The sequence below is a fragment of the Neofelis nebulosa genome, chromosome 13 (assembly GCF_028018385.1).
Source record: "Neofelis nebulosa isolate mNeoNeb1 chromosome 13, mNeoNeb1.pri, whole genome shotgun sequence".
Taxonomy (NCBI): Eukaryota; Metazoa; Chordata; class Mammalia; order Carnivora; family Felidae; genus Neofelis; species Neofelis nebulosa.
In genome coordinates, this window is record NC_080794.1 from 11,273,469 (window position 1) to 11,299,818 (window position 26,350).

The following is a 26,350-nucleotide window of genomic DNA, read 5'->3' on the forward strand; positions in this document are numbered from 1 at the left end:
TCTGGGTAGCTCCGTGGACGCATCTGCCCGATGGTGGTCTGCCTGGGTGATTTCTACGGGAGTTTGCAGGGATCGGTGTGCTGGAGCTGAAGGGGACAGGGGAGTCCTCATCTCTAAGTATTTTTTTATTTTTTAAATGTTTATTTTTGAGAGAAAGAGGGCAGAGCATCAACCCGAAGGAACTCACGTCCAGGTGGCCACAAGATTGTTTAATAGGAACCAAAGCCTCGTGTGAAATCTCGAATTTCTGCGGAGGGTGGGAGGGTAAGGAAGGGTGTACCTATGTGTTCTGTCCCTGGTCCCCTGCCCTCATTTCTGAACTGCGGGAGATGAGCCCTTTCAGGCTGTAGTGAGTCCATCTCGGGCAAGTGCTTACCTGTTGGCTGATGTTGCTGTACCGGGTACATGCTGACCCTTTCCCCTCTCTCTTTACCCTGGGAAAATGCAGAGAATACATAAAAAAGTGTTGGTACTAAAAAATTAAAATAAAATAAAATAAAATAAAAGCAGAGCCATTGGAAGGAGTTGCCAGCTAAGGTACCTTTAATCCTTCCCCATTACCTATGATGTGAGTTGAGTGATACGTTGTTCCGTGATATCCCTCACCAGGGTGAGGAAATTCCTTTCCGCTTCCAGTTTCGTAGAAATTTCACCTTCAACAGATGTTCAATTTCGTCACTGCTTTTTACAAATAAGCAGATAGCCTGGCTCACAGTAAGCACTCGGTAAAACTCATTTCCTTCCTCTACAGCTACGTTTTCTTTATTTTCCTCCTTCTAGTAACTTCCTCGTTGGCTGGTTGGCCAGCATTGAGTGGTATGGAAAGAACCTCCTTCTGCTTGAGGCAGCTCCGGACCCTGCGTCTTTGAACGTGGCTGAGGCTTGCATTGAAGGGTTGAGAGTTGGGGAGACCCAAACCTTAGCAGGGCGGACTGGAACGTGCCTCCTCGGAGATGACCATTTCTAGCACCCAGCTGCTCTCCTTTAGCCTTTGTCCCCCGGGTGTCCTACTCCTCAGCCACCTGGAGGCGCTCTGTTCACCTCTGGGCCTGCTGCTTTAGCAGTGCCCAAGTTCTGGGTCACTGTCTTCTTGCGCTTCCCCACCGCGTCTTCAGTTCAAGGTTAGGTAAGTGAGACTCAAAGTACTAAATGCCCGTAGTGGCGACGTGACTGTGACATTCCTAGGCTTATATTTTAGCAAAATGAATGATAACACTTGTGTTTTAATAAAGCATGCTGCCTCAGGGGTAGAATACCGTGTACCCCAAGCTTATGTTATACTTTTAAAATATGTTAAAAAGATTGTTTATATTTATTAATATGGAAAAGCATCCATGGCCTACTGTGGAGAGAAAACCAGCTTAGAAGGATCTATGGTAAGTAGATCGCTTTTATTTAACTCTGTGTGTGCGTAGATTCATCAGAGTGGTTATCCCTGGTCAGTGAGATTACATTAACGCGCACTTTCTTCCTTCAATTTTCCTGTATTACTTGAACTTCCTAAGTGACTATGTTGACCTCAAAATTAGCGGAAGAAAAACAATGAATGCATTTACTGACATGCACTTCAGAATCATAATTACAAGAAAAAAAAACCCACAAGGAGTCATTTGCTCTCCATTGTTACTTGAGGGATGAATTAGGGGTTGATTGGCTCACTAATTTAGGTGGTAGTTTGAACAACAAACTTTTCGTAGATGCTTGCATGTGGGAGATTAGTCAGACACAACTCCGCCCTTCCCGCTTTTATGGTGATAAGCTTTGCATTAATTTTGACGAGAGTGATAATTGCTTTTTTTAAGTTTTTTTAAAAAGTTTATTTGTTTATTTTGAGAGAGTGAGCGAGAGCAGGGGGAGAGGCAGAGCGAGAAGGAGAGAGAGAATCCCAAGCAGGCTGTGAGTGCAGAGCCCAACTCGGGGCTCAAACTCATGAACCGCAAGGTCATAACCTGAGCTGAAATCAAGAGTCAGATGCTTGGGGCGCCTGGGTGGCTCAGTCGGCTAAGTGCCCAACTTCCACTCAGGTCATGATCTCACGGCTCACGGGTTGGAGTCCTGCGTCGGGCTCTGTGCTGACAGCTCGGAGCCTGGAGCCTGCTTCGGATTCTGTGTCTCCCTCTCTCTTTGCCCCACCCCCGCTCACACTCTGTCTCTCTTCCTCTCAAAAATAAATAATAAACATTAAAAAAATATCGGCTGCTTGACCGACTGAGCCACCCGGGTGCCCCGATGAGAGTGACAGTTGTAAAAATGGATTCCGTATTTGAGTGACCCAGATGCTGTTCTAGATCCTTTGCACCATCATCTCTAATCCTCTCTACAAAAGTGAAGGCAGCATATGAGCTCTGATACGCAGACGGGGCCCAAGCCCTGAGAATGTGAGAGTCAGAAAAGCGTCTTCAGCCTGAGACCCCAGGGAGGGCTTCACTGGACACGTGGTCTTCACCAAAGCCTCGAAAGAAGGTGGCATTTGACCTTCCAAGATGGAAAAGAGACATCCACTTCCAACGCGGTCCGAGAAGAGGTACCTAGGAGGGGTGGTCATTGGGTCAGTTGCTGGACCGCTGAGTTTGTTAGCTTTGATGCGGAGACTTTGAGATGTCATCAGCTGGGCTGGGAGCAGACGCAGGGGGACCTGGGCGCCAGGTTTTGGGGACAGATCTAAGTCCCTGCCATGCAGAGTGGGCGCTGTACTCTCAGGGCAGTGGGCAGCAGGCGAAGGAAAAGAAATACTTGGTTGCTTCTCCCGCTGGAGTGCCATTCGCTGGGTGGCCGGGATGGTGGCTGGGAGGCTCTGCTTGTCTGTCACACTTGTGACATCAATCAGCACGGAAAGGAGGTGGGAGGGGTAAAAGTTCCTGCCTGTGACCTGTGACCGCCGCACTTGTCACATGCTTTGCCTGCCTCCTAGTGGCCACTTCAGGGCATTCTCCTGCAGACTCCTGTATTTTCTCTTTCTTATGCGGTGGCCGCAAGAATCCTGTAGCATGACGGCCGATGCATAGCCCAACGTCCCTAGCTTTCTGTGTGGTCTCCTCAGGTATCCGTTTCAAGGATCGCGTGTCAACACTGCGCATGTGCTAGCGTTGGGCTGGGCCTGTGGAACCCTGGAGGTGACATAATTACAGGAGGGCTGTGTTGACACCATTCCGGGAACTCGGTGGAATATCCATCTAACCTCGGAGCAGCACTGCGTGGCAGGTACTATTCTTCCAGTACCTGGAAGGAAACCAAGGCCTAGAGAGGGTAACTGACGTGTCCAAGGTGGCCGGGTCCCAAGAGAGGAATGACAGAGTCCAAAGCACTGTCTTCAGAGCCAGCCCACTTAACCCCTTCCCTATGGCTCCTCTCCTGCCCCGATGGACCTTACAGGCACATGCATATTCCCAAGTCAAATGATACAGCTACCTGCTGGGCGGGCAGGGGAGGTCCGGAAGGCGTCACACGATGACTTCAGGAGACTAGAGGCTTCTGGGAGCTGGTGACATCCTTGGGGGAGCTCGTGCCTTCCCTGGACCTTTGAGGAAGGGTGGAACTTGGCGAGATGTGTCTTGGAGGCTGGGGCAGAGGTAGGGTGCAGGCAGTCAAGGGTGGCGTTTTGACTCTGTGCTGCGGTGAGAAGCAAGGTGTGGGGCGCTGAGGAGGCCGGGGCCGAAGAGGCTGGAACAACACAGGGAGGGAAGCGTCTGGAAGGGCCTTAGACACAGGTGATGATTTCATAAGATCATTTGTTTAAGACAAAAGGTCAGCCTCCTTGTTGAGCGAGGATCTTCCTCCAGAAAGGCGGTCACAAACCCACGAACCAACACGAATGGCTAGACTCACATTTATTCCTTTGTTAGCTGATTCAGTGAAAAAAAGTCGATCGCACGGATACCTGCTCTGCGTCAATCCCGATTTCTGCCCTCAGGTGCCTGGTGGTCCAGCGACGGAGAGACAAGCAGCCACCTGAAGGGCATTAGAGGGGTACCTGGGTGGCTCAGTCTGTTAGGCGCCTGACTCTTCATTTTGAACTCTGGTCATGATCTCACGGTCGTGAGTTTGAGCCCCACCTTGGGCTGGGGTTTAGGGATTCTCTCTGCCTCTCTCTCTCTCTCTCTCTGCCTCTCTCTTGCTCACACACTCCTCAAAATAAATAAATAAACTTAAAAAAAATAAAAAATAGGGGTGCTTGGGTAGCTCAGTTGAACATCTGACTCTTATTTCGGCTCAGGTCATGATCTCACTGTTCATGAGTTCGAGCCTCACGTTGGGCTGTGCACACATTGGGCATAGCCTGCCTGGGATCCTCTCTCTCTCTCTCTGCCCCTCTCCTGCTCTCTCTGTCTCTCTCTCTCAAAATGAATAAATACACTTTAAAAATTAAAAAAAAAAGGGAGGGGGCATTGCATAGGAACACCTGAGAGCTGCACGGGTTATAGAGCATCACGGTGGGATTCCACAGCAGGTGGCACTCAAACTGTGACCTGAGGGTTAAATTGTATGCAGCCGGACAAAAAGGGGGGTAAGGAGCAAGGAGGCAAAAAACCCGGGGCCAGAGCAGCACAGCGGCTCTGAGGAACAAAAGTGGATTGGCCTGGCCAGGGCTTTACACTGGAGAGGGGAACGGGTCGAGAAAGGGTGCTAGAAAGGTGCACACGCCCACGACAGGCAGGACCCGTAACCGGAGTGTAGACGGACTGTTCAAGAAGCAACGGGAACCATGGAGGATTTTCAACAGGGAAGCAGCGGTGTCCGATTTGCCATCGAGGCGGCTGCGGTGGCTGCTGCTTGGACCGTGGGTCCGGGGCCGAGAGAGAAAGCAAGACCCGTCAGGACACCGTGGCAGGAATGCAAGAGGCAAGGGTGGTCAGGGAGAGGGCGGGGCTCACATGCTCAGTGCGCGGGCTGGATCCCAGGGCGGGAAGTCCCCCCACCTCCCCAGGACCTCGTGCCACCCGCAGGACCTTGCGCCAGGCAGGCCGTGGGGTGGAGGAAAAGACAAGACCGTTGACGACTGCGTCTGTCTCTCGAGGGGGCTGACGTTACCGGCTGGATTTGTCCCTTTTCAATAAAATAAATACAAGTGATCACCGCTCGTCCCCAGAAGTCGATCCCTCCCTTTAAACTTCCCAGGGGAAGGAAGGAAGACAGAGATTGGCCTTAGCTTTACTGATGGGAAATGTCTCCAGCCTGAAGCTGAGCTTGGCGACTAGAAACGAAAGGTAGGACTTTCAAGCTGGCAGCAAAATCTCCAAAAGGAGGTGTAACCAAGTGTGGTCACCTGGTTACAGTTTATGAGTCCATCTCTTCTACTTAAAAAATGCAAAGCCGTCGGTATCTGAGCAAAGTAACTCCTCCCCCTAAGGGTCATATCGAGTGATGTCTTTGAGCCTCCAGAAACTTAGGGCAATCAGTTTCTGTTCTGCTTCAGCACCTGAGCTGGGGGTTCCTTACTGTCTTTCAAGGTACAGAACCAGACATTGTGGTATACTTCACATACACTTCATTCGATCCTCATAAAACTCAAAACCGTTGGAACATTTTTTCCATTTTATAGATGGCGAAATTAAGGCTCAAAGATATTGAGTCATTTGTTTCTACCGCTTTGGAGAAACTCGACACTGAATCTAACCCCAGATCTGTATGACTCTAGATTCGTCACTGTAATAATCCTCAGGCCTACACAAAACCCCCACAGCGTCTGTTCTACTCTCCTGATTCCTGTCAAAGGGCCCGATGTAATTGAAATCGACTTGACATTCATAACTTAAGAATGTCCAACAGGGGCGCCTGGGTGACTCACACACTAGCAAGGAGTAGACCTGGGAGTCAGATCCTGGCAGCCTGGTTCCAGACTCTAGCCTTAAGAAGTACCTTAATATAGGGGCGCCGGGTGGCCCAGTCGGTTGAGCATCTGACTCTTGACTTTGGCTCAGGCCATGATCTCATGGTTCATGAGTTCAAGCCCCACATCGGGCTCTGTGCTGACAGTGCAGAGCCTGCTTGGGATTCTCTCTACTTTTCTCTCTGCCTGTCTCTCTCTCTCTTTCTCAAAAGTAAATAAATAAACTTTAAAAATATACTTAAAATCCTGTAGCACAAAATATTCTTTCTTCTCACCTAGTGACAAAATTAGGACCTTATTATCAATACAGCATTGTAAGTCTACCTCTTGAGGGCCACTCCTTCCCCATCTCAATAAACAGCAATGATGCATAAAGCATTTAAAAAGGAAAGTAAAAGGGCAAAGCCAGGCTAAAGAATGAGATAAAGCCTTCCCTGCAAGATGGTGACCGCGGCACAAATGAAACCTCGCTGGGTCAGTGCCTGGAAGAAAAGCCTCTCCTGTGTGGGAGAGAGTATGTGTGTCCCTCTTGAGGGAGAATATGGGACCAGGCTCCCTTCATAAACCCAGGGACTGAGAGAGAGCTTCCCCAATTCATGAAAGAGCTAAAATGAAGTTATTGCCAAACACTGTCCGGGATGGGGGCTTAACCCCCATGACCTTGGAAGCCTTGCCAAGCTGCCCCCAGATGCATGGCTGAATCTGCAAGAGCCCCAATGTCACCAGGGGGTGTGATTCCCAAAACAGCTCTATAAAATCCTGGCTCAGCACTGGGGACTCCGAAAGGCCTGGTGGTAAAAGAGCCTCAAGCGTCCGACTTTAGCTCAGGTCATGATCTCACGGTTCGTGAGTTCAAGCCCCATGTTGGGCTCTGAAAAATAAATAAACATTAAAAAAAATTATAAATAGGGGCACCTGGGTGGCTCAGTCGGTTAAGCATCCGACTTCGGTTCAGGTCATTATCTCACACTCTGTGAGTTCAAGTCCTGCGTCGGGCTCTGTGCTGACAGCTTGGAGCCTGGAGCCCACTTCGGATTCTGGGTCTCCCTCTCTCTGACCCTCCCCTGTTCATGCTCTGTCTCTTGCTGTCTCAAAAATAAATAAACATTAAAAAAAAGAGAGAATTAGAAAATAATAATAATAATAAATAAGATACAAACCAGGTTTGGAAGGTTTTAGTATGAAAAATGAATGTGGAATGTAAACTATCTCATCAGAACTTTTTATATAGATTACAGTTTGAAATAAGAATATTTTGGGAAAAATGGGATTAAGTAAGATATATTATCAAAATTAAATTAAAAAAGAGAGATAATCCAGTGGTCACAAAGTAGCCAGAATGGAAAGTATGCAGGGTAGAACATTTTTCTTTTTTTTAATGTTTATTTATTTGGGGGGGGGGGGGAGAGAGAGAGAGGGAGACCCAGAACCCAAAGCAGGCTCCAGGCTCTGGGGTGTCAGCACAGAGCTCGACATGGGGCTCCAACTCACAAACCGTGAGATCATGACCTGAGCTGAAGTCGGACGCTTAACTGACTGAGCCACCCAGGCATCCCTGAAATATTTACTTTCTTATCCACATTTCAGAGCCTCACATCCAATCCTCTTGTAATAACAAACAATTATGTACTATTTGGGACAGATCCATTTGGGCGGTTAACTACTAGGAGGACTTTAAAAAAAGGAAGTTTTAAAAAAAACTTTCGGAGAGATCCAAGAGAGAATTAGAGATTCATACACAGGCTACCTTTAGCAGTAGTCAGAGCACAGGAAAACCCAAACAGAAAGCAAGCCCTTAACCAAAAAAGAGACAACCAGAACTGCCAAAAACAGGATTTTAATGAAATATTTTATGTTTCCAAACATAAGAAAAAAAGATCTTTTGCCAATGGAAGCTCTTTAGGTGGTTGTAACTATCTGCTTCGGTTTATCACTATCTTCAATTTACATCTACCTACATATAAATAGCGTTTATTAAAATTCATATTTAACACGAACTTTCGGAAGTGTTTACAGGTAAAAGGAAGGAGCAGCGGGGAGGGGGGCTTCTTTGTCTCGGAAGCTGCAGGGAGTAACAAGAGCCTTCCTAAAACCTGAGGATGATTTCACCCTTTTGCCGTGTCTGAGCTGCGTCTGTAGGCTTGTCGCCAGAGAGGACACGTGCAGCCTCACTGAGCATTTTTCGAGGAACAGGACAAGATAGGAATCTACATTATCATCTTCGGTGGTAGACGTGGGTCCTTGAAAGACCACAACGCCACCTTCTGTAACAGCAGTTAGTCTCTCCAAAGCAGGCCAGAAGTTTCTATGGGCAGATAGATCATTAAGCGGCTTTTAGCGGATCATTAAGGGTTTCTTAGGCCGCACTTCTGGGTTGGAGAGCGTGTTGGCAAACAAGGCCAATCAGGCAGAGAATGGACAGGCAACAAAGCTCCAGTAGGCCTTCCTTGATGAAAACATTTCGACACCTGAGAAGTGAGTGAGTCATCCCGATCCAGAAAAATGGCGTACGGACGAATAGGAAATATCCAAGCGTTATAATCCAGTCTGCATTTTCTGTGTGAATTCAACATGGAAATACCTCACAAGGAAATGCCAGTAACCTGTACAAAGATATTTGAGATAGAAACATTCAGAGCACATGCAAACTTTCCTCAAATATTCTTCTAGGAGTGGAAAGTTTACAAAAACAATGGGATCTGTAGAGTCAGTACGGAGGTAAAGGTACAGGCGAAGTGGTCTTTTCAGTGATTGTGACATCGCAATAAACTCATAGCTTCTATTGATTTATGGAGGGGAATCAACCTAGGGATAGACATTTGCATTCACATGCACGGATGCTATTCACACCCACACCCTCTGACTCGAGTTTAGACACGAGAGTGTGTTCCCAATCTTTTCTCCTCTGCACACACACTTGTACACAAGTCACGCTACTATATTTACTTTGAACCGGCTCTGTCTTCCCAATGTCCTTCAAGTCAGAATCATGAGACCCTCCAAACCCGTAAATATATTAGCTCTAGAACCTAACGAATGAAAAAGTAAACACGCCCTGTAAACACGCGAACGGTGTGGATGGTCAACAGCGATTAAGAACTCATTCCGACGCTCATTTTGCTCTGTATGGACTAGTAGATACTCAGAACTGAGTTGTTTTTCACATTCAGCCAGGCTTTGTCTTTCATTTTCGTGTTTGCAGTTTCCATTGTCAAGTTAGCCCGCATTGTCCTTCTGGACCATATCTTCAATTTTCTCGGCAAGAGCGCAGAGATTGGCTTTCCTGAGACCTTTCATCAGAGCGTAATATGCGCCCTTCCTCCCATGGAGCTGGTACCAATTCCGGAGCAGTTGGACTTTCTGTTCAGCTGTGTCTTGGAGGTTGTCGTTCTTGATCTCGTCTATTTTGGCTTCGTTGATTCCGTTCTTGCGGACAAATTCTCTGACTTGAGTTATTTTCATTTGTTCGGCAATGCTACTGATGTATTTACTCAAGTCGATGTCTGCAAAATAGAGGACAGTCTCTAAACATTGGTTTCTCTAGATGAAATGCTCATAGAAAACCATGTTTACTTCTCCTCCAATAGTATTAAAGATACTCGTTAAGTCCTAGAGATCGAGAGAGCTGGTCGGAGGGGGTGGGCGGGAAACAAAACCCAACCCCTCCCGTGACCCCAGTAGTGCACTCGATGACCCGGGCAAGTCACGTAACATCTCGGTACATGTTCTTTTCTCAGCTATAAACTAAGAGCGTTGGGAGAGATCACCTCTGACGTTCCCTATGGATTGGATGATCAATGACCCACAAAGTTCAATGGCAGGCAAGACTCTATGATCTTCTCTCTGACTCACAGGCCAAGGAGCAGGACTGAACAGAATCATGAATATTATTACAGAACCAGGAATACACCACTCATAACAGAGTCTGCAATTCAGGTGATTTGGCCGCTAGGTCAACTTAAGCAGGCGTTCTATAAAAACCAGTTTATGGAGGAAAATTCTCTTAAGCCTCAGAATATACTGTCTTCTTGCTACCCAATTCAGTTTTCACCGTGAGTATTAGTTATACATTCAAACACACTGTCGGATAAACACTTGACGGTGAGCAGGAAGGACTGTGTTTAACGAGGAGTAAGACCTCGCGATATGTCACTGAAATTAGCCCGTAAACGCCTAAGGAAGCCATGTCCATGAAATGAAAAGACAGAAGCCTTACCTGCGAAATTCATTGGGATACTCTCCTGAGGGGACAAGAAAAAGGGAGGGAAGGAGCAAGATAAATAAAAATATATTTGTATATAATATTCTACATGTAACTGTCTAATTCTTCCTTAATACAAAGGAGGTACAATCAGTATCTTGATGTATAAAATTAGCTAGATTACATGATTGAGGAGGATTCTCCCACCATCCAAAGTTTTATGCTGCCCGAAACTAAGGAATATTAGCTTATTTTTTAGGCAGGCAAGGAATCTAAGGATTCATGGAATGTGCTGAGATGATTTTTTCATACAGACTCGTGAGAATAAACATGACAAACATAATTATTCTACAATTTTCTTTACAGTTACTAATCTTGTTTTTGAGCTGAGAAAATGGTTTAAGTTGAAACTCCTTAATAAACCCCGACTTTCACCGAGCCCTGACCCCAAATGGAAATCATCATTCATCAAGTGAACTGTTTTCTCTCCCCACTGTATCTTTTGCTATCTGAAATGCTTTGATCCACGTTGATAAAAGATATGGTGAGAGAGAAGGTAACAAGTGGCTGGAGCGAGCTGAGTTGTGCCTCTGCGACAGGCTTTCAGAGTTTTCTGTGTGCCCGGGGCTCGGATAATGAGTCCCTGCTCTCGTAAAGAACGTCTGTCCGCAGTGCGTCTGCAGGGATAACACCAACGCAGAACACAGAAGCTTGGCCACGTTCTCTCTCCAACTCACGCTGAGTACATTCTCATACTTACGTTATTTGTGTCGAGGCTTCTTATAAACTGGGCACCATATCTCAGTTCAGTTCTTTTTTAAACTTTATTATTTTGAGAGAGAGAGAGAGAGAGAGAGAGAGAGAGAAAATCCCAAGCAGGCTCCACACTCAGCGCGGCACCTGACGCAGGGCTCGATCCCACCAACCATGAGATCATGACCCGAGCTGAAATCCAGAGCCGGATGCTCAACCGATTGAGCCACCCAGGTGCCCCTTAGTTCATTTTTGATGCCCCTCTAGCCCACGCACACGCACACACAATAGGTGTTTGTTTAAAAAAAAAAAGAACAAATAAAAAGCTGAATGACTACTTTCTCTGTTTCCTTAAGGAAGCCGATGCACGTTTCAACACCTACAGTAGATGAGACTGTAGATCTCTGGCGGCCATTCTTCGTATTCCTGTACTTTTTCAACACATCTGAAAGACAAAGAGATTTCTATCAGACTCGGTTCTCAGGCTTGCAGGAAGCCTGTGCGAACACACTCTCCCACGAAGAGAACGTGAGAAGGAGGGAGCAATTCCCTGAAACTTAACGTGACCGATACCCAAGAGGCAGCACTGTCCCGTTTCTGGAAATCCCGGCCCCCTCGGTCGAATGTTCTAGAGGTATGTCACGTTTCACGCGAGTCGTCCGGTCATCACACCCTGGCCTAGCCGGAAGCTGGCTTATCACTTATCGTGGGGCCCCGCCGCTCCCTTTCACCAGCTTGGAGTTGGGTGCGTGTCGATCGCAGAACACAGAAGCCAGAGGACGTGGCAAGTTGGCATCGGCTGGCCCCGGGGTGACATTTCATGCCGGGCAGTTCAAGTACATACTCACACAAATAGCTAAGTACACACACTCAGTGTGCGTGTGCCTTCGAGTCAGTAGGAGATGCAAGAAAGGAGTGGGTACATCTCCAAGCACAGCTGGTGTCTGTTTGGTCTCCAAAGGCAAAGCACACTTTGCATTCTTCACCTGAACCGGAGACAGTGATTTGTTCCACTGGGGAGGGAAAAACCGGATGCTCTAGAGTTCTCAAAACCTGACACGTTCTGTGCCTTTATGAGCGATTTTCCTGCAGTAATTACGAATATACCCAATTGGGGCTTACGTGTTGACTTTCTCGGTAGCCCTGGCATAGACTACACGGCCAGAGTATTTTAAATTAAGGGGGAGAAATAAAAAATTAAAAGAAAAACCCATGGAGTTTGAAAAAGGAGAGGAGGCACAGAGAGGATGAATTTATTAAGTGTTCCCTGCAGGCTTGCCCAGGAAGAACCTTCTTGTTCTCTTTTTTTTTTTTTTTTTTAATTTTTTCAATGTTTATTTATTATTGAGAGACAGAGAGAGACAGAGTGCGTGCAGGGGAGGGGCAGAGAGAGAGGGAGACACAGAATCCGAAACAGGCTCCAGGCTCTGAGCCGTCAGCACAGAGCCTGACGCGGGGCTCGAACTCACGGACCGCGAGATCGTGACCTGAGCCGAAGTTGGACGTTTAACTGACTGAGCCACCCGGGCGCCCCACTTCTTATTCTCTTAATGCATGGGACCATCTCAGTGAGCAGTGAAGGGTTACTTCTCGTCCTTGGCCAACTCAGCTGGGGCCTGGATGAAAACATCCTTGTTCACAGGGAGGATGGGAATATCCATTCGGGACTTCAGAATAATTGTTTAAAAACAGTAGCTGAGGGATGGCCGTACCCCTCATTCTTATCAGGTCTCAGGGGGGTGCATCCAGTGGCAGGAATTTAACAACACAACAAGGCTGCCTACCTGGCAGTTTTCTTATGGGTAGGAGACAGATGGGAATTCTTGGGAATTACTACTTCCCAAGTTATTTCATCCTGCAGTTTGAACACAGTAAGAACTTACAGCAACATACTAGTGTGGACGGTAGAATCAGGAGCAGGGCGCAAAGCCACAGAAGTTTGGAGCTGGATCCTGTAGGGAGAAACATGGAGCACTGAACGTGAAACCAAGTCATCTTTAAGATTAAACAGAGTACTCCCAAAGAATCAGAAGGGATTGGCTTTTCGTCAGATTCTACAGGGGGGACGAGAGAAAGGAGAATACAGTCATAGAAAGAAACAGTCACCTTGTTTACATTTGGTGTTGCTGGTTGGTGTGCAATTCTCAAGGATTCCATGTTCACACCTAAAAATGAAAGAATCCAGAGGAAATTCAAAATGCCTGGTGGACTGGCTCCTTGGTCATCCGCAATGACACACTATACACGCCGGGCCATTTTATTTATCTTTGCATCTCTGACAAACATATTCCCTCAAATGTTGCTAGATTAGCATCTAACGCTGGCACAAATTCACAACATGATTTGGACGTTTGGGTGAGAAATATCCTACAGAGGGAGGATGTTTTAAAAGACAAAGAGTTGAGAGGCACCTGGGTGGCTCAGCCGGTTAAACAACTGACTTCGACTCAGGTCATGATCTCACAGTTTGTAAGTTCTTGATCTCGGGGTCGCAGGTTTGAGCCCCACAATGAGCGAAGGGATTACTTAAAAAAAAATCTTTACGCTGCCAAGAATTACAGAAAGGTAATAAAACATTGACAATTAGGAAAAAGGATGAAATGGACAAAGATCTTAAAATTCGTAGGAAACAACTTGAAATCATAAACTGCCAAAAAACTATTTCAAAACAGTCCCACTGAACTATAAAAAGACCCGAGGACAAGCACTACCCATGATACTGCTTAGAAATCCCACCCAGCTGGCCAGTAGAGATGTCAGGGCATCCAGTGGTGATGAGGACACTCAAGAGGAAAATCCTTGGGGTTTTCTTCGACAGCCGAACCCTGACAGTCAGATTGTCAGATTGCCTGAATGAGATCGGTTCAGCCGATTCCCTAAGTAAGCGAGCTAGGATAAGTGGCTTATCCACCATGAGCCTGTTTCCCCATCAATAACAAAGAGATAACATTTGCATCCAACAGTTATGGTGAGAACAAAATTGAATGGAGATTATGAGGTATTTAGAACTATTATTACAGCTGACCCTCGAGGATATGGGGCTAGGGGCACTGACCGCCAGCCCCCCCAATGCACAGCTGAAAATCGACATACAGCTTGTGACTCCCCTAAAACTTAACTACTAAATAGCCTACTGTTAACCAACAGCCTTACTGATAACATAAACAGTGGATTAACATATTTTGTATACTGGGGCCCCCGGGTGGCTCAGTGCGTTAAGCATCCGACTCTTGGTTTCTGCTCAGGTCATAATCTCATAGTTGTGAGATAGAGCCCCACATGGGGCTCTGTCATAACAGTGCAGAGCCTGCTTGGGATTCTCTCTCCCTCTCTCTCTCTGCCTTCTCACACTCTTATCTCTTTCTCTCAAATAAATAAACTTAAAAATACATATTTTGTATACTGTATGCATTCTATACTGTATTTTTTCTTTTTTGAGAGAGAGAGTGCAAATAAGCGAGGGGCAGAGAGAGACAATCCCAGGAGGGGCAGAGAGACAAAGAGAGAGAGGGAGAGAGAGAGAGAAGTGGGGCTCACCCAAAGAGGGGCTGGAGCTTACCTGATGTGGGACTCAAACTCACGAACCGTGAGATCATAACCTGAGTCGAAGTCTGATACTTAATGACTGAGCCACCCAGGCAACCCCTATACTGAATTCTTACAATAAAGTGAGCTAGAGAAAAGAAAATGACATTTAAAAATCATAAGGAAGAGAATATACATTTACAACGCTGCACTAGACTTCTTGAAAGAAACTCACACATAAGTGAACCCACACTATTATTCCTCTTATTTTCGTACATTAGTCCCTACCTATCCTATCGCCATGAGGCACTCTCAGACATGTGGGGCTAGAAGTCAGGGCTAAGTTGACTGCCCATAATTTAGAATTTTCTAGTAAGTAAGAGACATAAGGCATCATGTCCCTACTTGTCAAGCCAACGTTCCCAAGGTGAAATACAAGTTTAAGGCCAGGCACATGAACATAATGCTAAACGTTTCTATTTGCACAAAACAATAACTTACAAAGCAAATGCTAATATACAACACATATTACCCACCCTGACGTCACAGCAGTGAGGCTGACAGGAGAAGTGAGTATTACCTGCGTCCTCTGAGTGAGGGAACTGGGGGTCAGGGAGGCTAGCTGACTCTGCTCAAAATCACCCAATTAATCAGAAGAAAAGTGAGATGCACCATCAGGTTTTCTACCATTGGCTCAAAACTAAGATCTGTAGCATGAAAGACAACACCTTTTGTCATCTGGCCCTGGCTCCTTTTCACCACACCCCGGCCAGCTACTCTGCTCTCTGGAGTGTCCACCTGTCTCTCGGCAGATGTTGTTCCCTGCTCGAGATGTCCTATCCATCTGTGTACTCCTGGGAATGTTCTCTTTCCTCTTTCAAGACTCTGGCCACGTGTCATATCTTCACACCCCGCCCCCCACCTCCCCAGGCCGAGGGGAAAGGTTCTCTTGTAGAACTCATAACACCCTGGGCGCAGGTCTCTTCTGCTGTTCGACACACGGTGTTGGCCCCATAACCATTGTTTTTCTTTTCTTTTTTTTTTTTTTTTAAATTTTTTTTTTTCAACGTTTATTTATTTATTTTTGGGACAGAGAGAGACAGAGCATGAATGGGGGAGGGACAGAGAGAGAGGGAGACACAGAATCGGAAACAGGCTCCAGGCTCCGAGCCATCAGCCCAGAGCCTGACGCGGGGCTCGAACTCACGGACCGCGAGATCGTGACCTGGCTGAAGTCGGACGCTTAACCGACTGCGCCACCCAGGCGCCCCAACCATTGTTTTTCTTGACTCTCTCTGCCTCTGCCTCTCTCCTGAGACGTTTGACGCCGGGAACATGGCTTGCTCAGAACATTTGTTAGCTTACGCAGCTCGCGCACTATCCAGCACATAGGAGATGTTCAATCAATGTTCGGAGACTGGATGTTTGAATGAACGAAGAGGCGAAGCAAGACTAGAACCCAAATTCTTGACTCCCGGCCAGTGTTGTTTCCCCCCTGGGAAGACATGGTCTATCCAGGTAGATCTCTAGCATTTTGATCAAAGAAAGATGAAAACTTACATCATGCACGGGTTACAGTGTTCACACAGAGAGACGTTACAAAAAAAGTTTGATTTACATCTGCACTTGGTATCCTGGGTCCGGGTACAGGTTTTTTCCACTTCTAAGCCTAGAAAGCCAATTTTCAGACTATTAATTAGAGCAGCTGGTTATAAGTGGACCCTGCAAATGGTGAGCAGGGGCCACAAGAAGTTTTGAGATCTACCGCTTAAATCGGCACATCTTCCCTAACACAGAGAGCATTTACATGGCAAACAGGTAACCCCAGGTGGAAATAGTCGAAATCATTTTAGCCGACTTTTAAGTGGGCAGACAATCCAGCAACGAATGCCACCTCACTTTTGCTTAAATAGTTCCCCTGTTCTTCTGGAGCCTGGCTGCTCAGGGCCTGGGTTGGAGACCAGCAGCAATCGGCATCACTTGGAAGCCTGTGAGAAATGCAGAATATCAGGCCCTGCTCCAGACCCAGTCAGTGAGGCCAAGGCCAAAGCCCTCACTCAGAGATCCTTATTTAATTGCTCTGAGGTGGGACCTAACAGTTGACATTTTTCATAGCTCCCTGGGTGACCCTAATGTACAGCCACAGTTGAGAAACATTGCTTTAGAGCCTGCGTGGGGCCAAGGAAAGCTTTATGTCCAGAGACTTCTTGATATCAAATGAAACTGGGAGTATTTGTTACATTTGAATCTAGGTTCTCACAATAGATTGGGACGGTCGTAAAAATTCAGGTCCCCCGTTGGAATTATCAGGACAAAATCGATCCTCAAAGAACGGGGAGCATCCCACGCACCTCTGGATTCCTCTGTCCTTGTATCAGAAGGCTTCTGAGCTCTTGAGGGCCACGACAAGAGCATAAATCGAGGTGGCGAAAAAATGTATGCAATGTTGATCGGAGCGGATGAACCCTGTTCACCAGGTTCGTATTTAGTTATTCTGGGAGAACTGCCTGGATTTGACCCGCAAATGTGTAGACAGGTGATTAGCCTGGTACCTGGTCCCGCTTCACCCCGGCCAGCTCCATGCTGCCCTTTTCTGTGTGCAAACATAGTACCAGAGTAGGCCCCAATTTCGAACTGGATTATGCATGGTTCTACGTGGAGCCCCATGATTGGTCTTTTTGATTGCTTTGAAAGATGCCTACCGTGCTCTCCATCACAAATTCTACATCTTCTGCATCTGGGAGAAAAATGGCTCGTGTCTGTGTAGTCCTTCCCTTCTTCACAGGGTATACAGGATGCTGTACCCCCATCTTCTTCACAGTCGGCAGCTTTTCGTGTGCCTGCCCAAGAGAGAGATGGAACGAGTGTTTGAACACAAGGTGGTCACGCAACAGCATGGGAGACATGCAGGTATGACAACAAAATGGGGGTCAGGGTTGTTAGGCTAACGAAGTACAAACACAACGGGGGAGAAGGTTATTGTGAAAATCACGTCAACAGACAGGACGGCTCCCAAGACTAAACCTAAAAGAGCGACTGAAGGAATATGCCTACAGACATAGGATGATTCACAATAGGATTATATATTTTAATTTTTTTATTGTTTATTTATTTTTGAGAGAGAGAGAGAGACAGGGTACGAGCTGCGGAGGGGCAGAGAGAGAGGGGGAGACACAGAATCCGAAGCAGGCTCCAGGCTCCGAGCTGTCAGCACAGAGCCTGACACGGTGCTCGAACTCACGAACCATGAGTCAGACGCTCAACCGACTGAGCCGCCCAGGAGCCCCAGGAGTATATCTTTTTTAAAAGCTTACGATGACCAAATGCACTTGAAGAAATGCCTCTAGCAACTTTTTTTGCAAGGAGGTCAGAGGCTGGTATTCATTCAATTTCTTTCTGTTCCTTTGCCATTAAGGGATAGAGTACGTTTGGATGGGAAGGCGTGAACGTATTTACAACATTTATCATCAGGCTTTTTTTTAATCTCAGTACACACAATCGTGAATAATATTCACATTTCCTTTACAAATAAAGTGAGTCACTGTATCGGTGTTAGTAAGCTTTATACAACCATGCTTTCTCCTGAAAATTCATTTATTTAACAAGTGTTTATTCAATGCCTATTGTGTGCCAGGCACTTTCTAGGAGCCAGAGATGCTGCATGAAACAAGACAAAGCCTAGATCTTCAGGGGCTCCGTGTTTCCAGGGAAGAAGCAGAAAATGCACAAGTAAGCATATGATGTCAGGTGATGGTAAGTGTTCTGGGGAAAACATGGGGGTAAGTGCCATGTTGGGCAAGAGCTAGAGAAGGAAAATCTAAGAGGAAGCAGGACTCATGACCCCAATTATTCATGGTATTAAAAGAATTAAAAAAATTAAAAGAATAAACAGAGTCTGTCTGCCACACACATGTGCACAGCAACAATAATTTAAGCTATTTTTCCTGGATACGTAACTTTCTTAGTAACACGATAGCATTCTTTCTGATAAAACAAAATACTACATACGCAAATTATGCAATTTAAACATGGGTGATATTATCATAAACTAAGACAATAGTGTGCCGATAGAAAAAAATAAACCGATTGTGAAAACCCAGAACCAACTTCAAATTCAAATACAGTGCTGTATAACATCATAGGGATGCTTAAGAAAACTGAACCAAAGTTTAATTTTCCTCGCTTGCCAGTGGTAGTGTTATACTGGTTTCTAAACAAATCGGCCTCCGTAGCAGATTACCTTGCACAATATGCCCAGCCCAAGGTCGAGGGCATGACAGGCATACAAGAAACCCAGAGTTTTCTCTCCTCCGATGTATACAACCTAAATTTATCAAAGAATCAAAAGTGAGCGGTTGTTTTCTTGCAAATCAGATTTTAAAATACATGCGTTTCTGAAAGTGATAGTACACTTGCTCACCGTAGAGACTTTGGAAAAGTTAGGGAAGTCTAAAAAGCACCTATATGTCAACCACTCCGAGAGATTCACTATCATTTTGGTGTGTTCTTAACGCATATGCACGCACACGTACATGCGAGTATATGTGCATGTGGTGTGTGTGTGTGTGTGTGTGATGTATTCAGTGTACCACAGAATCCTTCTTATCGGATATGGTGAAGGGATGGCTTTTTGATCAGTCAATCAAAAGTCAGTTCACGTAGAGAATCATTGAAAAAAATACTGTAAATATTTCAAATTATGAAACATAACTATATAATGACTTCCCAGTCTGATGGCACAGAAAAAGTTGTTATAATTCCAGATTCTTCCTCATGTAAGTGACATCCAAAATGCCTCCTTTCTTGTTTTTCTTCCCTTTCCTCCCTCCCTCCCTTTTTTCTTTTCTTCCTCTTTTTGATGGAAATAAAACCTTCAAGATACCAGTAATTTGTACGAAAAGCTTTCAAGGACTTTGTGATTTTTCCATTGACTTTGATCTCATCTCGTTCATCAACAATTCTTTCAGCGACTCGCCTTTACTGAAATCCTGCAAACATGGAAATGAGTTTTCATAGGAATAAAATCTGCCTTTTCTCCGTATTCATATAGCATGGGTTTATATAATAGTTGATTAAATTACACATGAATATCACAGCACCCATGAGCATAAAAAGAGTTGGAAGCAATGTGAATAGCGATAAGCCTACAATTCAACAGGCGGGAGAAGGAAGGGCAGCGGATCAGTGTGCATTCGTCACCACCCAGGATTCTTAGGGATGCAGCAGAGACAGTCGGGTAATCCAACGACAGATCAGTGAGAAATCCCCTCAGGGAATTTACACCTTGAGGCTCATGTCAGAAATATATGAGAAAACATGATATATTTGCTTGAGACATTCTAACTTTTGAATACTCCCAGATTTACTTCACCGATCCCACATCACAGGGTACCACAATGAAATGCCATGCATACAATATTTTCCTTTACATTTGACTACTTTTTAATTTTTTTTGATGTTTATTTATTTTTGAGAGAGAGAGAGAGAGAGAGAGAGAGAGAGCGCACAAGCAGGGGAGGGGCAGAGAGAGACACACACACACAGAATCTGAAGCAGGCTCCAGGGTCTGAGCTGTCAACACAGAGCCCAATGCGGGGCTTGAACTCATCAACTGCGGGATCATGACCTGAGCTGAAGTCGACGCTCAACTGACTGAGCCACCAGGCGCCCCTATGTCTGATGATTTTTAAAGACCTTTTCCCCATAAATTTATTACTGTAACAGTAGGCATGAACGTTTTCAGGTTTTTGTTCCGTGTGTCCAAATTTCTTTCTTAAAAAGTTAGTGATAATTTACATTCCAGTCGTGGTTTCTGAGAGTTCTTATCTCACAAGCAAGCTCAGCGGGGCTGAAAGCACTTCTTCAGAGAAAATAAAACAAAGCAAATCAAACAAAAAAAGCAAACACAAAAATTCTTGACAGTCTGATACGCAGAGCCTCTTATCCATGTTTGAATTTGCAACTTACGCTTTAAAGACATAAGGATCTTAACCCAGAGGCCCCATGGATGATGTTTAACAAGGTATAAAAAAGCTAGGAAGCCATTCTTTATTCCCATTTGGAGAAGACGAAACAAATGTAAAGAGGATTAAGTCTAAGTGGGTGGGATTTTCCATGAAGGTTATTAAAAACTGGACAGGAGCCCAAGGGAGGCTGGTAGGATCTTTAGACACAGGACCTAAGCCTGTTCAGCTGCTGGAGTTCTGGAAGCCTGCAGACCTACTACGAAACCTACCACGCTCGGTCCTTATTGGCTGTGTTAATCTACGGCAGTCCAGGTGCTCTTCCCTCTCCCCTCCTGCCTCCCTTCACTGTGCAGCTGAGAGGGGTTCATGCCGGTAGGAACGAGCCCTCAACTCTACTCCATGTTGAAAACCAGGCTTGCCCCACAACTGCGTTTTTGCAAAGCTTCGAATTTGCTCGTGTTCGAAGGATTTCCGATCTGAAATTGGTTTGCGTTTCAAAACCCTGGTGTTCTAAAATTGTTGGCCTTTGTCCACTGCTTTTCTCGCTCACCGAGTCGCAGCTGCAAAAACGCAAATGTATTTTGCAGGCTCCAGAGACCTTCCAACTGAAGGGAATTGCTAGACACATCTCTGAAGGGTGGGGGGGTCCCTTGCTCTCAGAGCCCCGCAATTACTATGATATACTATGATATATTTTAGTCGGGCCCATTGTGATGAGTTTTTTTTTAAGTGTATTTTTATTTATTTTGAGAAAGAGATAGAGAGCAAGCAGGGGAGGGGCAGAGAGGGAGAGGGAGAGAGAGAATCCCAAGCAGGCTTCACGCCGTCAGCACAGAGGGCAGATGCGGGGCTCAAACTCAAACTATGAGATCATGACCTGAGCCGAAGTCAAACCGACTGAGCCACCCAGGCGCCCCTGTGATAAGCTTTAATATCCACACATGAGTCTTCTTTTGCTCCTGAAAAACAGCTGAAGAAATGCTCTCCCTCCAGTGGCACCTGCCATTTATAAATCGTATTTATTTGTACCCGCACCCAACAAGCAGGATACAGTTGAACTACATTAGCGTCCGGAAAGTAATTTCCCAGTTGTTTCTCTTTCCAGCAATGCTCTGATAGAGGAGAACCAAGCACCGCAAACATTTTTTCTCCATTATTACTCCGTGCTACGCCTCACCCTGACTTTCCAGCTAACGGCTGGATGTTTTGGGTCACATACCAGGAGAGCATGGCAGACAGCAGAACTTGCTCCCACGATGCAGACCTTCCTTGCATCCAGGCTCCCCTTCCGTAGCGTTCTTACTCAATTTCAACACCTTGGAGTTGACATCGGTGACCTGAGCACTGTCGCCTCTGAACAGTGATCCGGCAACAGAGGTAAGTATCTGAAAAAGGAAAGCATGAGCAAACACTGACTTGTCAACCAGGCAACGCGGTAAACAGGGGTGACCTGCCCCGAATGGTTACATTTGCTGTCGCACAGGCAAAATCCACGTGGGGCTGCCTCCTTCTGCTGACTCGCCTCCAGAAAAGGAGCACACTGGTTGTGTTACAATCCAAACTACTCTATTAATGGCATTGGGGATGACAGGAGCCAGGATTCTGGGCTCAAGTGAACCCTGGCCCCCCAGTTACCGGCCCCATCACTGTGGGTAAAGTCCCTCAAATGCTCCCAGTCTCCATTGCGTTATCTATAGAGTGGAAATGATGTCCTTTTCATGAGTTTGTTGTGATAATTAAACGGAATACGCCCTTAAAACTCTTCACGCGGGGCGCCTGGGTGGCACAGTCGGTTAAGCGTCCGACTTCAGCCAGGTCACGATCTCACTGTCCGTGAGTTCGAGCCCCGCGTCAGGCTCTGGGCTGATGGCTCGGAGCCTGGAGCCTGTTTCCGATTCTGTGTCTCCCTCTCTCTGCCCCTCCCCCGTTCATGCTCTGTCTGTCTCTCTCTGTCCCAAAAATAAATTAAAAACGTTGAAAAAAAAAATTAAAAAAAAAAAACAACTCTTCACGCGATTTCTGGCACATAATAAAGAGGTGCCCAGTAAATTGTATTATTACTGTTTTCTTAATTACCATTATTGTTATCGTCACACAGCTCTAGTGAGGGACAACGTCGTGACGTAGGAAAACCAGTAAATTTCAAAATGACTGATTGCGGTGTGCATCCCGGCTTTTCTACCAACAGTGTGGCTTCAGGCAATTTATAAAACCACCCTGACCCTCAATTTCCTGACTCGTAGGTGACGACAGCACTTTGTGTCTTGGAGAGTTATTAGGAGGATAAGAAGTGATAGCTTCTCCCAAACCTGGCATTTAGTTTATAACAAGTTCTATGTCTTCTCTTTTTATACCTAACCACAGAACAAACAGTTTTGATGAAGTCTTGTCTGGTTGTCCAACCATACAATGAATCCGATGGGATTTTCTTCACCTTTGTTCAGAAAAAAAAAAAAAAAAATGAACTTCTTTTAGTGGAGAACCAGTCTTTACTCTATTTTCAGTTCCCTTCTTCTGGAGATAAAAGTCCATCGGTTTAAGTGATATCGGTGTCAAATTTATCTTAGTCAGTTACACACCAGAATTCCTTGGAAAAATGAGCCCCCCAAAATGTACGGAAGCATTTGGACATAATCTCTGGTTGGTTCCTTTCTCTGACTGCCTAAGTATTTTTGGTGTCTCTAACCATAAATATAAACAATTCCTTCTTTTAGGTGGAATATGTAAATTCTATTGCTAAGCATCCAAAAAATTTAAACTCTTAATTCCGAAGACTTTTTTTAAGGTCATTTTTCACCGTTTTCATGGCACATATTATTTTTTTCTACTCTATGGCATAGTAATAATACCAGCATCTTCTGAGTAAAGAGAACTAAGTGTTCTTCACGTATAAGCCCCTGCACACAAGTTCCTACGTCTTCCCTTCTAGCCCCTCCCCCTATGTCACCAAAGCCTGTGTCCCCTTCAGGTCACAGGATACCACGGGACCTTACAGGAGATGAGATGGCCCTCTTTTCCTCCTGGGATGGATGTGCTTAAAAATGCATTTCTAAAATTCGGTCTTCTTCCAAGAGGGCGAATGACACCAAAATATCAAGAAAATATCTCACTTGACCGGGGTCTCTGGCCAGCAAAAGGTAGGACTTGTCTGAGTCTCCAAATGCCTTTCACAGTGGCGTTCTTTCCCTACACCCAAGAGACAGGGGTGCTTACTACAGGCTATAGCCTATACATATGCTTTCTATATGAACACTTCTGCGTAAAGAACCACTGGAACTGGTACCCAGATCAGAGGAATAATGCCTAAATATGCTGGCTTCACTGCCTCTTCAATCCCACAGACGTTCCTTGAGCACCTATTATACGCCAGGTTACAAGAATACAAAGTAACATTGATTGTAATAGACAATGAGTATTAAGTGTCCAAAACCAGATTTGCAGGCAGGTTGTTTGTGGTGCATTAATAATTTGGGGATGTTTTACACTTTATATTGGCATGCCTCTTACTTTTTAATTTTTTTTAAGTTTATTTATTCTGTGAGAGACAGAGAGTGAGCAGGGGAGGGCAAAGACAGAGGGAGAGAGAATCCCAAGCAGTCTCCACACTGTCAGCGCTGAGCCTGATGCAGGGCTTGAACTCAACGAACTCTGAGACTGTGACCTGAGCCGAAATCAAGAGTTGACGCTTAACCGACTGAGCCACCCAGGCGCCCCGGGATGGATGCCTCTCAGTTTTTTAAAAGACTTTTGAATCTATGAGCTTTTTCTAAGCCAAAATGTGCAACTTTGCACAAAAGATCTTTATTAGCATCCAACTCTCTTTTCTGGGTGACTGTTCCCCACTTCTTACTTTATCTGTGGGTTATCCTGTCATCCGGTTAATATCCGTCCCTCTTCTAGATCAGAGAATCAAAAGCTAATGCATAGTAACTGAATTGGGCGTCCTGGGAAAAATAATGTGACGGTAAGCATAGCAAAGTGTTAACTGCTGAGATGGGAAGGGCTTTCCAATGAAAATTTTCCAAATTTTTAGGATCCTTATTCCAAAACCGTCTGGCTGTTCTATATGACGGTCAGGGATTAAACATACTAGCCATCTAACATTCCAGGCATCGCCAGCACGTACAGTCTCGAGCCAGTGTAAAAATCTCCCCACTGCCGGAAGTTACCAGGGAGTGTTGTTTGCAACAGATAACACAAGACTGGATGTAAGCACCCCAAATTCTTTCCTGTCGTCAGGCACCTCCACGGCTATGAAGACGGAGGTCACGGTGAATAACACTTGCTCTCCTCTTTCAACTCAGGTTTCCCACCAGAAACTGAAGAAAATGGTACATAGTTAAACTCAGAAGAGACTGATGGGGACTGAGCCAGCCCAAATTGACAAGTGAAAAGTGCTGAGAGCTGATACCCAATCCTGTGTGCGTGGGGGTCTCCTAGGCCCAGGGGGCCCCATCCTCTTTGGTATTCTAATTCCATCCAGTATTGCTGAGACAGTGTTACGAGCGGGTCCACGAGTCATTCTTGGTTTAGGCGATAAGTGTTCACATCTTACACTCACGGATTGTGATACGAATGCGATTTCTGGAGAACCGTGCATCTAGTCGACTTTCTAGAGCTGTCTAAAACCAATGTACTTTCCAACTCACGTTGTTTTTGTTTCACAGGTTTTTTTTTCTTTTTTAAGTTTATTTATCTATTTTGAGAGAAAGAGACAGCACACGAGCAGTGGAGGGGCAGAGAGAGACAGAGAGAGGGAGAAAGAGAATCCCAAGCAGGCTCCATGCTGCTAGCACAGAGCCCAACGTGGGGCTCGAACTCATGAAACTGTGAGATCATGACCTGGGCCCAAACCAAGAGTCAGATGCTCAACCGACTGAGCCGCCCAGACGCCCCAGTTTTGAAATTTTTCGTTGGAAATCAACATCCACTGTGCCAAATCCATCAAGACATTGAGACATGCAAAACCCGGGGTAGAGCATGGAAAGACACGACTATCACTGGCCACGAGCACAGACATCAGGCCTAACTTCATTTCATGTCTGATCACATCTGCTTCACAGAGTTGAGTTCAAGTGAGCCTCAGAGACTTACGTTAAATAAGAAAAAGAAAGCTGATCTGAAGGGCAGGCAGTGACGGGTACAAAATGTGATGTAGGCAGTGCCCCGTGCTCCATACAGCTTGTATTTCCTTTTTGATGGTTGCATTAACTCAAGTTTGCAGTATGCAAAGATCTAACCCAAACTGTCCGGGCAGGAACTGAGGCATTTGGACTGTGACAAGGCAGGAAACCCACAAAGAACTAAATGATCTGAATGCTCAAAAAAAAAAAAAAAAAAAAAAAAAAGTTTGCAGAAAAGCTGAAAAGGCCCGAAAATGGGTTAAATTAAAGGTCTGAAATGTGAAGAAACTAAGTCAGATGATAACCAAATGGGAAACAATGAAAAAGAAAAATAGTTTTACATCTCCATCATCCTAAAGATGAGAAAGTCAGAGAACCTCAGTTGTGTATTCTGCTGGGAATATTCTCTAACCCATTAATCCATTAATTAACTGAGCAAATACTTTGTTGGGTACCTACTATGTGCCAGACAGGTGCCTGGAACAGAGCCGTGAACACGTAAAGACTCTATTCTCATACAGATTATATGTAAGTGAGCTGTGTTAGTCAGGGTTCTCCAGAGAAATAGGACTCAAAGAGAGAGAGAGGGTGTGTGTGTGTTTGTGTGTGGGAGAGAGAGAGAGAGAGAGAGAGGCTTGGCAAGTCCAAAATCTGATGGGAAGTCAGGAAGAGCTGACTCCAGTTCAAGTCTGGAGGCAGAATTTCTTCTTCCTCAAGGTGTGCAGTCTCTGTGCTGTTAAGGCCTTCAACTGATTGGATGAGGCCCACCCACATGGGGGAGGAAAATCTCCTTTACTCAAAGTTTACCACTTTGTTTTTTTTTTTAATTCTGTTAATGTTCATTTATTTTGAGAGAGAGAGAAAGAGAGACAGAGCATGAGCAGGGGCAGGGGGAGCAGAGAGAGAGGGAGACACAGAATCCGAAGCAGGCTCCAGGCTCTGAGCTGTCAGCACA

The 26,350-nt window shown here is 45.6% G+C and overlaps 1 protein-coding gene across 2 annotated transcripts in view; it reads right to left on the reverse strand.

The window, feature by feature from the left end:
• Positions 1-7,648: 7,648 nt before the first annotated feature.
• Positions 7,649-26,350, reverse strand: part of FAS (Fas cell surface death receptor) — a 28,976-nt gene continuing 10,274 nt past the window's right edge. The window contains exons 2-9 of one of the 2 annotated variants that reach the window (XM_058696267.1): positions 21,492-21,657; positions 17,009-17,146; positions 15,867-15,975; positions 12,888-12,946; positions 12,665-12,733; positions 11,120-11,226; positions 10,044-10,068; positions 7,649-9,330 (exon numbers count right to left, since the gene is read on the reverse strand). In XM_058696267.1, the coding sequence (XP_058552250.1) occupies positions 9,044-9,330; positions 10,044-10,068; positions 11,120-11,226; positions 12,665-12,733; positions 12,888-12,946; positions 15,867-15,975; positions 17,009-17,146; positions 21,492-21,657 (960 nt within the window). In that variant the 3' untranslated portion in view covers positions 7,649-9,043. The remainder of the gene's footprint in view (positions 9,331-10,043; positions 10,069-11,119; positions 11,227-12,664; positions 12,734-12,887; positions 12,947-15,866; positions 15,976-17,008; positions 17,147-21,491; positions 21,658-26,350) is intronic. The other variant, XM_058696268.1, reaches the window with a different exon arrangement.